General features: G+C 42.0%; 1 protein-coding gene across 1 annotated transcript in view; it reads right to left on the reverse strand.

Moving 5' to 3' along the window:
* The window catches only part of LOC125230262 (SWI/SNF-related matrix-associated actin-dependent regulator of chromatin subfamily A containing DEAD/H box 1 homolog), a 36,321-nt gene that overhangs the window by 21,184 nt on the left and 2,593 nt on the right, over window positions 1-12,544 (reverse strand). The window contains exons 2-4 of the mRNA XM_048135370.1: window positions 11,091-11,341; window positions 10,399-10,733; window positions 581-749 (exon numbers count right to left, since the gene is read on the reverse strand). Of these exons, the coding sequence (XP_047991327.1) occupies window positions 581-749; window positions 10,399-10,733; window positions 11,091-11,341 (755 nt within the window). The remainder of the gene's footprint in view (window positions 1-580; window positions 750-10,398; window positions 10,734-11,090; window positions 11,342-12,544) is intronic.

The raw sequence follows: 12,544 nt of genomic DNA on the forward strand, positions 1-12,544 counted from the left end.
CTTACCGAAGTGACACTATAAATTAGAATTCCACTAGGGGAAAAGGAATAAGGAAATCGTATTTCTAATAGGCAACACAAGGCAACAAGTTCACACAGAATTTGCAGTTTTGCTAGGAAATTGCCTTGCGAAGCAGCTCAGTCTATGTAGAAGAGCCACGCATGTAGTTAAGGTATTTGCGACGGTGTTGCCTTGGGTGAGGCAAATCTTGACCGAGCAATTGCTACGCGGCAATTTAAGACAAACTTTAAGTGGGAAGTTTTGCGGATTATTTCAGAGAAGATTTGCGAAAAATTAAGCCCTAGTTCACACGAGCGTTTTTTTAGCGCGCGTTAAAAAAACGTTTCAATTAAACAAATTTAAAGCCGTGCATTAATTCACACGAAGGCGGTTTTAAACCGCGGCGCCATTTTATCGAGCACTGTTTGATTTTTGACGTTGGGCGTTGGACGTTAAATCGAATTAAGCATGCAGATTAAAAAAAAAACGTACACGGAGACGTTTTTTTAACGTGCGCGCTCTTGTAAACTAGGGCTAAGAGTCATTTTGCAAGTGTTTAATGCTCTTATAATAGACCTACCATATCTAACCAGCCTTTGAACGGTCTCTGCGCAATGATCGCGTCAGCCTTCTTTTGCGAACATCCACTCAGCAGTGACAACTCATTAAGACTACTCTTGTTGAGGAACTCGAACACCTTCCGTTTGTCACCGACCAGGTCATCTGTCACCTCGTTGTCTGAGTCGTCACTGTAATAAATTAGATGAAATCAGTTAAGCACAGGAAAAGAGATAAATATATACATACAATCACGCATGTATCTCATAAAAGGGAAGGAAGCAGGGACCGGACAACCCCTTCCGCGCTACAAGCCTTTCATTGGGAATCCCTAACGTAAGGACGACCCAATCGAGAGACTCTCCCTTTCAAACTGCAAGCCCATTCATTTGACTAGCCCTTACAAAAAACTAAGCAAAACAATAAAGCTAGCCCTGTGCATTGGCTTAGCGCTATCCGATACGGCTTGCAATCCTTTAATAAGGGTTACCCTTATTTTAAGCGCTATTTATAAGGCTTTCCCTTTTGTTAAAGCGTAGTCGAGCCTTGCGTAAAAGAGACAGGATTATGAATCTAAGCTATTGTAAGAACAGGAAGGAAAATGCGCTGTTGCCACTCCGCGCTATGCGCCCCATTTTTAATTTTGCAACGAAACATGTTTTCGTTGGATAAAAATAGAACACGGCTAGAAATTATTTTTAATGAACTGGGAGACAAGGACCTGATGGATCGCCTGATGGTAAATGATCATCGTCGCCCATAGATCAGTATGTAATATGTTCGTACGTATGAATGTATGTAGGTATGTATGAATGTATGTAGATATGTATGTATGAATATAATTATGTAAATATGTATGTATGCATGTAAATATACAGTAATACAGTGTTGGCCGAAAATCAATACAATTAACCATTAACATTACACATTGAAAACGTTAATTGCCAACATAAAAACAAGCCGTTTTCGTCATCCAACTCGCCTTGATGAGTTAATTGGGTGAGCAGTTCCTAAGATAGAACTGATGCTGAACCCTGGCTTTTCCCAGGGGAACGCGGGTTTGGTTTAACATAGGCAAGCGCTGTTTTCGTCATCGGACTTGTTTTGATGAGTACTTGAGTGAGCAGTAACCAAGGTAGAGCTGATGCTGAACCCTGGCTATTCCTAGGGGAACTCGGGTTTCGTGCAACATGGGCAAACGCTGTTTTCGTCATCGGACTTGTATTGATGAGTACTTGAGTGAGCAGTAACCAAGGTAGAGCTGATGCTGAACCCTGGCTTTTCCCAGGGGAACGCGGGTTTGGAGTAACATAGGCAAGCGCTGTTTTCTTCACCGGACTTGTCTTGGTGAGTACTTGTGTGAGTAGTAACCAAGGTAGAGCTGATGCTGAACCCTGGCTATTCCTAGGGGAACGCGGGTTTGGAGTAACATAGGCAAGCGCTCTTTTCTTCACCGGACTTGTCTTGGTGAGTACTTGTGTGAGCAGTAACCAAGGTAGAGCTGATGTTGAACCCTGGCTATTCCTAGGGAACGCGGGTTTGGAGTAACATAGGCAAGCGCTGTTTTCGTCATCGGACTTGACTTGATGAGTACTTGAGTGAGCAGTAACCAAGGTAGAGCTGATGCTGAATCCTGGCTTTTCCCAGGGGAACGCGGGTTTGGAGTAACATAGGCAAGCGCTGTTTTCTTCACCGGACTTGTCTTGGTGAGTACTTGTGTGAGCAGTAACCAAGGTAGAGCTGATGCTGAACCCTGGCTATTCCTAGGGGAACGCGGGTTTGGAGTAACATAGGCAAGCGCTGTTTTCTTCACCTTACTTGTCTTGGTGAGTACTTGTGTGAGCAGTAACCAAGGTAGAGCTGATGCTGAATCCTGGCTATTCCTAGGGGAAAGCGGGTTTGGAGTAACATAGGCAAGCGCTGTTTTCGTCATCGGACTTGTCTTGATGAGTACTTGAGTGAGCAGTAACCAAGGTAGAGCTGATGCTGAACCCTGGCTATTCCTAAGGGAACTCGGGTTTCGTGCAACATAGGCAAACGCTGTTTTCGTCATCGGACTTGTCTTGATGAGTACTTGAGTGAGCAGTAACCAAGGTAGAGCTGATGCTGAACCCTGGCTTTTCCCAGGGGAACGCGGGTTTGGTGTAACATAGGCAAGCGCTGTTTTCGTCATCGGACTTCTTTTGATGAGTACTTGAGTGAGCAGTAACCAGAGTAGAGCTGATGCTGAACCCTGGCTATTCCTAGGGGAACTCGGGTTTCGTGCAACATAGGCAAACGCTGTTTTCGTCATCGGATTTGTCTTGAAGAGTACTTGAGTGAGCAGTAACCAAGGTAGAGCTGATGCTGAACCCTGGCTATTCCTAGGGGAACTCGGGTTTCGTGCAACATAGGTAAACGCTGTTTTTGTCATCGGACTTGTCTTGATGAGTACTGGTAAAGCTGATATTGAACTCTGGCTGTACCTAGGGGAACTTAGATTTGGAGCAACATAGACAAACCCGGTTTTCGTTATAGGCCCTGCCTTTATGAGGACTTGGGTGCGCAGTAACCAAGCCAGTGCTGTAGCTGAGACCTGGTGGTACCTGGGGGAACTCAGGTTCGGTGCAATATAAATAAACGCTGTTTTCTGTTCATAGTATGTTTCGTGTGAAATATCTTAGACTCGTCTTTATGACTGGTACTTGGTTGAGTTAAGTAGTACCATAGAATCTGTCAAACTATTTCTGTTGATTGTTGTGAATTCTATGAAGATCGTTTGAAACAGAAATACTTTTCTGGTGGCAATCAAGCATACAGCCCGTCTGATAGTAAATAGTTACCGCAGTCTATGGACGCTTGGAACTCCAGTATTCTCTTTATTCCCTGTGTTACTATTAGTGAAATCGACTGTACTTAATTTTTATATTCAAATGGATATACATACTCGTACGTATTTTTTTAGACATAAATAAAGTGTTTTATGTATGGCAAATTAATAAATTTGTTCTAACTACTTGATATTAATATTCACTTCTGGTAGGATTTTTGTTCAGTTAATATTATGTTTTATGCCTAACTTGACATTGCATGAAATATTTCTATATTATAATGCACCGAAACCAGAGTTGCCCTAGATACCGCCAGGGCTCAGCTACAGCGCTATCTTGGCTATTGCGCACCCAAGTCCTCGTCAAGACAAGTCCGATGACGCAAACAGAGTTTGCCTATGTTACACCAAACCCGAGTTCCCCTAGGTACAGCCAGGTTTCAGCATCAGCTCTATCTCGGGTACAGCTCACCCAAATACTCATTAAGACAAGTCCAATGACGAAAACAGCGTTTGCCTGTGTTACACTAAACCCGAGTTCCCCTAGGTGCAAACAGAGTTCAGCATCAGCTACACTTCGGGTACTGCTCACTCAAGTACTCATCAAGACAAGTCCGATGACGAATACAGCGTTTGCCTGTGTTACACTAAACCCGAGTTCCCCTAGGTGCAGCCAGAGTTCAGCAACAGCTGGACTTTGGGTACTGCTTGCTCGAGTACTCATCAAGACAAGTCCGATGACGAAAACAGCGTTTGCCTGTGTTACACTAAACCCGAGTTCCCCTAGGTGCAGCCAGGGTTCAGCATCAGCTGGACTTTGGGTATTGCTCACTGGAGTAGTCATCAAGACAAGTCCGATGACGAAAACAGCGTTTGCCTGTGTTACACTAAACCCGAGTTCCCCTAGGTGCAGCCAGGGTTCAGCATCAGCTGGACTTTGGGTATTGCTCACTCGAGTACTGATCAAGACAAGTCCGATGACGAAAACAGCGTTTGCCTGTGTTTCATTAACCCGAGTTCCCCTAGGTGCAGCCAAGGTTCAGCATCAGCTGGACTTCGGGTACTGCTCACTCGAGTACTCATCAAGACAAGTCCGATGACGAAAACAGCGTTTGCCTGTGTTACACTAAACCCGAGTTCCCCTAGGTGCAGCCAGGGTTCAGCATCAGCTGGACTTTGGGTATTGCTCACTCGAGTACTGATCAAGACAAGTCCGATGACGAAAACAGCGTTTGCCTGTGTTACACGTTGTCAAAGTTGATTGTCAGGGTGAAACTGTGCTCGTGTTATTTAGCATATGTCGGCCTTAAAACTGTGTAATTTCAAGTGAATACTATACCAAAGTGGTTGTGACTATTCGCGGAACTTCTGATAGTGTTATTTTTCCTTAAAACTAAGTACTTTTTACAAAAAACAGTGCAAAACATTACCACTTGACACAAATCTGAACTAAATTTATCAACCTACCCACAACATTTTTTATCAATAGTGTTGCCAGTGGAAAAGTTAAAAAACCCACAAAAATGGCTGGAAAAAGTACAGAAAAATGCACTAACTGCAAGAAAATACCAAATGAGAAGAAAACATCAGTCCTTTGTGATTCTTGCAAAAACTTGTTTTGTGGAGATTGTCATGGGCTATCACCAACTGAGGTCCGGGTGATTGAATTGAAAACTGTTTCTCGGGTTATGAACTTCTTCTGCCCCGAGTGTAGGTCTGTAATAGCTCAGTTACCAACGATTATGAAAAAGCTGGACATGCTTACTGATGAGGTTCATAAGCTTCGCATGCGGCAGAGCATGCTTGCAACAGAATCAGCAGTACGAGAAATAACGGAAAGGAATGAGAGGGCAAACAATGTCATTATATTTGATATCCCCGAGTCGATGAGTGAGCAAGCTGATGAAAGGAAAGAACATGACATGCAAGAGACTGTTAGTATAATAAGCAGTGTTTCCAGCAAAGTAAGTTGTACTGGCATGAGAGTGTTTCGCCTAGGCGCTAAATCCAGTGGCCGTGCGGCGCCGCGTCCGTTGAAGGTAGTCTTACGCAGTAAGAGTGACGCGCTGGAGGTGCTTCGCAACAAAAAGAAATTGTCAAAACCCTCATCTGTCAAAGCTGACCTTACACCCCTTCAAAGGGAATATCTTCAACATTTGAGAGAAGAGCTTAATAAGCGCATCAGCGAGGGCGAAACAGGCATCACCATAAAATATGTTCGTGGCCACCCAACCATAGTGGAGGCTACACCGACAAAAAACCATTAGATCTAACAAACAACTGCCTTACAAGTGTTCAAGCCGCGGCCCTGAAAAATGACATTGGTGTCGCCGTTGGAAGACCATCTCTGCCAGCAATATTTACAGTCACCATACTTTACACAAACATCCAATCTGTTTCTCCTAAGATAGATCTCCTCACTGCAAAAGTTAATGTCCTCAAACCAACTATAATTGTGATCACAGAAACCTGGCTCAAACCAAACATACCTGATTCCTTGATTAAGATTCCTGGCTACGACCTATATAGAGATGATCGAGTGGAAAAACGAAGTGGTGGAGTGGCTATATATGTTACTAAAACTGAACATGTCACGGCAAAATTAAACAGCAATTATAACACGAAACATACCTCATCTGAATGCCTCTTTTTGGATGTGGAAATTGGCAGTTGCAAATTCATATTATGTGGTGTGTACAGAGGTCACGACTCGTCGCTAGATCAAGACAACATATTGCTCGACAAAATGAGTGAGGCTTCAGAAATGAATTCAGTCATTATTATGGGAGACTTCAACTATGGTGGAGTGAAATGGCCTCTCGAAAACTCTGGTTATGTAACGCCAAAGGAAGATAACTTTATACAGTGGTACAAAAATGGTAACCTCTATCAACTAATAGACAAACCTACTAGATTTCGTCAAGGGAATCAGCCATCATACTTGGATCTTGTTCTGACAAGTGACGAGCTTTTAATAGCTAGCATTGATCATCAGGCACCAATTGGCAAAAGCGATCACGTCTGTTTGGAAGCTACCATTCAACTACAATTTAAAAAGCTTTGCATGAAAAGAGAACTTAGATACAACTATAAGAAAGCCGACTATGACAAAATTAATGAGCATTTAAAATTAACTCTACTTCAAAAGATTACTGGTGTGGTAAGCATCGAAGAACAATATAACATGTTCCTTACCGCGATGAATGAAGCTGTTTCCCAGTTTGTACCTCGAATAAAACCTAAACCAATTACTAATGATAAGCCATGGATTACCAAACAGATAAAGGACTTAATAAAACAAAAAGCAGCGCTTTGGGACAAGTATCAGTTAACTGGGTTGGAAAGTTCTTACAAAGAATACCGGAAAATAAATAACAGAATAACAAATTGTATTAGAGCAGCCCGTATGAGTTATGAAACTAATTTACTAGCAACTGGGCCGAAAAAGTTTTATTCTTATATACGTCAGCAATTAAGTTCAAAGGTCAGTATACCCACGGTTCTAAACAATGGACAAGGAAACGCGGTAACCAGCCCGCCTGAAATAGCCGAAGCTTTCGCTGACCAGTTTGCGAGTATCTACCAAGTAGAGCCACAGGGTCAATTGCCATGCCTAGAACAAACCTGTAGAATTAACGACTGTATTTCGGACATAACATTCTCGGCAGATAAAATTCAACGAGCAATCAAAGAAATGAAACACGACTCATCACCAGGCCCAGACGGCGTCCCTGTCATACTTTTGCAGAAATGTGACGCAGTTTCTAGTCCATTATCAATAATGATGCAGCTATCGTATGACACTGGTATCTTGCCGGAGCAATGGAAAACCGCTAACGTGACCCCGATTTTCAAGAAAGGAAGCAAGTTGGAGCCAGCAAATTATCGACCAATAAGCCTAACCAGTGTAGTTTGCAAGGTCATGGAAAAATTAATAGTGAAACACATTAGAGGATTCCTTACCCAGCACACTATTATAGGTGACCAACAACATGGCTTCTGCCCCCACCGCTCGACTGTGTCCAATTTACTATCCTGCCTTTCCTCATGGACAAATAGTTTCAATGTAAGGGAGCCTACCGACGTAATCTACTTAGATTATGAAAAAGCTTTCGATAAAGTCCCCACAACAAGACTTCTTTTTAAGCTGGAGCACCTGGGCATTAGAGGGAAGCTATTAAAGTGGATTGAGGCGTTTCTGCGTCATAGAACACTCAAAGTGAGAGTGGGTGATTCGATGTCATTGCAACGAGATATTCACAGCGGAGTTCCACAAGGTTCAGTGTTGGGCCCTGTTCTGTACATTATATACACTTTTGACTTGCCTCACTGCTTAAACTGCAGCATCAGTACTTTTGCAGATGACACTAAACTATTCGCCAACCCATTGCTTGACTTTGATTTGCTACAAGACGACCTGAACAAAGTATGGAACTGGTCAAAAAGATGGCTCATAAACCTTAACATTTCAAAATGTACTGTTCTGCACATAGGCAAAAATAACCCTCGTTATGTTTATAATTTAGACAATGCTCCCCTAAAAGCTGTCAAGACACAAACCGATCTGGGCGTCAAAATCACAGAGGATCTAAAATGGGAAGAACACATAACATCGATCGTTAAGAGAGCAAAGAGTCTCATCTACCTCATAAGAAAAGCTTTCGGGAATCTGACGCCAGATATGATGCTCAAAATTCACAAAACCTATGTTAGGCCTATATTGGAATACGCGTTTCAAGTGTGGAGCCCTTATTTTATCAAGGACATCGATTTGTTGGAGAAGGTTCAACGCAGCTTCACCAAAATACCGAAGAAACTTAAAAAAATGTCCTATGAGGAAAGATTGGAGTTCCTAAAGCTTACAAGCCTGAAGGAGCGTAGAGAGCGTGGAGACCTGATCGAGACATACAAAATACTAACCCAACATTATGACCTCAAAGATTTTCATAAAATGCTAGAACGTAATAACAACACCCGTCTGAGAGGTCATCAGTATAAACTGGTCTCTCGCAGGTCATACAACAATCCTCATAGACATTTCTTTAGTAATAGAGTGGTAAAAGCTTGGAATCAGCTCCCGGAGGATGTAATATCGGCCCAAAGTGTAAACGAATTCAAGAATAAGTTAGACAAGCACAGTGCTAATTCCACATAACACCTGAAACCTCTGCCGACAACTGGATACAGGCTTTATCAGTTACTACAACTGCCTGCCTGCTTTACAAATAATAATAATAATAATAATTTTAACGCCGAGTGTATTGAAAAACGAGCAAGTGAAAGGATTCTATAGTTGAACCACGAGCGAAGCGAGTGGTTCGAGAATAGAATCCTGAACTTGCGAGTTTTTTAACACACGAGAAGTAAAATACATTTGCACCCGAGTGTAACACAAAACTTTTCCCCTCATTATAGCGAGGAAACTACAACGCAAAAAATGCGTTTATCACTGCTTCCAGTAGTTCCAACTGGATTCGTGTGGTGGTAAATCATATTTATTAGTAGATTCACCTACTTTTATCAATTTTAAAGCAGTTAATTTGACTTTATTCAAGGTCAAATTACTTTACCCACTAGTGGATAAAATGCGTTTTTACCCACTGGTATTAAAGGACAAAACACGTGTTTCCGAGCTAGTGAGGGGAAAAAAATATTATCAGCCCCCACTTTACATATGTAGGGGGGGTACCCTAATAAAACATTTTTTTCCATTTTTTATTTTTGCACTCTGTTGGCGTGATCGATATACATATTGGGACCAAATTTCAGCTTTCTAGTGCTAACGGTTACTGAGATTATCCGCGGACGGACGGACGGACGGACAGACAGACATGGCGAAACTATAAGGGTTCCTAGTTGATTACGGAACCCTAAAAAGCAGCGTTTGCCTGTGTTACACCTGAGCAAAGAAGGAGCCTATCATAACTATAAGTATTTGGTATTGAAAATTGAACCTTATTTTATCTACAGCCGTTTCCATCAAACAGAAACGCGCAAATATGACACACAGTGCCGCCGTAGGTAACGATCGTATGTTATTTCGTTCGGAGTAATGTGTGCTTTATGAGCGAGGTACAGGATTTAAACTCGCACGATATGCTATAAGGGAAAGCAAATAAAACCCAATATAAGGCTTACCCTTATGGCGTTAGGCTGAGCCGATGATAAGGGTTTTGAAAGGGTATTGGGCTATTTTAGCTAAGCGCTTTCGTTAGGGCTTTAAAAGCAAAATGAAAGGGTATCGCGTCAAAAGGGTAGGGTAAGTTAAGCCTAACGAAATACCCATACAAAACCCCGTATAAGGGATAGCGGGCCGGTCCCTGGAAGGAAGAGTACACGAAACTACTCAAGTTTCAGTGCCACTTGGCAAACAAGGGGTTGAATGAAAACGAAATTGTGACATTGCAGTGACAGGTTACCCTCACGCCTACGCCACAATTTAACCCATATCCCACAGTCGACTTTTACGACACCCACGAGAAGAAAGGGGGTGGTGAAATTCTTAACCCGTCACGGGCTAACCAAACCCAGTAAAACATCAAAACTGCTGAAAACCTTCAGGAAAATTATAGCTTGTGTGATTTTCATGGCTTTAAAGAGATCAGAATGCTTCTCTAATTATTTAAAAAACCATTTATTCAGGGTTAAAAAAAATACAATAAAAAAAAGTCAAAGTCATAACCAAACCCAAAAACCATACCAACAAAAATAGTTCGTGATCAGCAGCGCAGGCTTCGTCAAGTGGACATAAAACAAATCAGCTACAGGCTTTGTCACCTACATACATACAAATGAAGTAATCCGCAACAGGCTTTGTCAAACTTAAACACTATAAACTACCCTATGGTGCCACCCCGGACCGTAGCTGGCCGAAATGTTCCCATGACACTGGCCGCGTTACCTCGCTGTACAGCCAGGGAAATTTGTTGGACCAGGTACGATCCGGAACACGGATCGCAACCCCTGCCTCTAAGCCGCCGACCCAATTCCCCCAATTCCCTAATTTAAGTAGAATACTGTTTATATCTTACCTGTCATAAACCCTATCATCCTTCCCTTTCCGGACCCCATAATCATCATCCTCACTCCCGCTGCTGCCTCTCCTAGCCCTCCCACCCTGCGCCGCCAGCGGTTTCCTCACCACCACCGTGGTACTGGTAACCCCCGTACCAACAGGTTTACTAGTCACCCGGACTACCCCCATGTTGGAGCCATTAGGCCGTTGTCCAGAAAAGCCGGGACGGGAGCCCTGGTAGGAGGAGGAGGAGGTAGGGGCACGATCGTTGCTCTCTGGGTCGTGTTTGAGGAGTTCGTCTCTTGAGCGCTCTTCATTCCAGTTGTGTTTCACTAGGGTGTTTTTAATGAACTGTAACAAAAATAAATGTTGGGTGAAATTTTAATTTCACTGAGCGTATGCTCCGTCACTAAATGCCGAGAGACTTCAAAGATGGTGAACCATCGTAAAAGCAGATATCCATGATAAGTACGAGATGCATGTTAGCTTGCTCGGCTGACCGAATTGGATGTACCCATAATTGCCGCATTGTAATGAAACTTGCATTCTCTCGCGAGATCTCTCTTGTATCATGTAAAACAGCATTTAATGAACTTAAAGGAAGAATCGTTCATACTCCGCGGCATGAACTCTATCGCACTAATATTGTCTACGCAATATTCTCATCATGACATGGAATAAGAAGGTAAACTAGCATTGTTTATTTACCATGGGAGAGACTTCCGGAAACATCTCCAGCATGTTCCTGAACCTCTTCTCCCTGATGGCAGTAGTCAGTGGCTGTTGTTGCCCCTGCTGCTGACTTGGTGGCTGCGAAGAAGTCACCACCACCGGGCTGGTGATGATGATCCTCTTGGCTGGTGATGAAGGCTCATCGGAGTCAGAATCAGGCACTCTGATGCGCTTGTAGACTATAGGCCCGTTTATGGTGTTTGGGGCTGGCATCCTGCTTTGAGGTTCTGAAGAAAACGAAAAATTTTGTTAGTCAGATTTACCTAAGCAATATCATGAGCAGAGATCGGATTTTTGTGCGTCATCTCATACCAAAAGTCATTAAAATGACGTAAGTCACTAAGAACGTCGCAAATCCGTCCGATCTCTGCTCATGAGGGAATTAGATCCTATTATAGTCTATATATTTAAATAAGAAAAGGGCTGGAGCTGTTAGGGCAGGGTCATAAGTGGACGAAAGACCTTATAGACTGGTACCCACGGGGACACACAAGGAAGAGAGGAAGGCCCAATCTCCGATGGTCAGATACTTTAAAAATATAGGCGGAGTGAACTGGCTCAGGAAAGCAAGAGACCACGATACCTGGAAGGCTTTGGAAGAGGCCTATGTCCTCAAAGGACCAGACTGAAGTTGTCGATGAAAAAAATAGAAATATATTATAGTTTAAAAATAAAACACAGATAATAAGCAAAAATAGTTTTGTAGATGAAATGTAAAAAAAAAATGTTTCCGTAAATAAAGGCTATTTTTATTTTATAGTCTACTAGCTTTTGCCCGCGACTTCGCTAGCGTTAGAAAGAGACAAAACGTAGCCTATATCACTCTCCATCCCTTCAACTATCTCCACTTAAAAAAATCACCTCAATTCGTCGCTCCGTTTTGCCGTGAAAGACGGACAAACAAACAGACACACACACTTTCCCATTTATAATATTAGTATGGATATCTTGCTCTTAAAAATGGCTGTCTTTGGAAGAGGCCTTCACCTAAGGGGTTCCTGACGTTCCTGTTTATCAAAACATATAATTGTAAACTTACCTAAAATATAAATGTAATCACTAACAAAAAACTAAATTAAAACTAGAGAAAAGACTAACAATTACTAACAAATAGCAAAGATTTCATTGTAAATAATAACAGGAAATAAAAGGCTTTTTATTTTATTTATTTATTTATGGATATGTTTAGGTATATCTGGTTAAAGACATTTATTAACTCAAAAGAAATAATTACATTTCACTTAATGAGTAAAGGTATTTTAGAAATGTAGTGAGCGCCTACATGCATAGGTACATAATATGTTAAAATAAAAAATTAAACAAAGTTATTACTTAAATAAAACTAACTACTTATTCTACCAAACAATAGAATATTTCTCAAAACATATATATCAAATAAACATGTTTTTTTTTCTCTTTTGGAAAAAAAA

Source organism: Leguminivora glycinivorella, chromosome 10, assembly GCF_023078275.1.
Source record: "Leguminivora glycinivorella isolate SPB_JAAS2020 chromosome 10, LegGlyc_1.1, whole genome shotgun sequence".
Classification (NCBI taxonomy): Eukaryota; Metazoa; Arthropoda; class Insecta; order Lepidoptera; family Tortricidae; genus Leguminivora; species Leguminivora glycinivorella.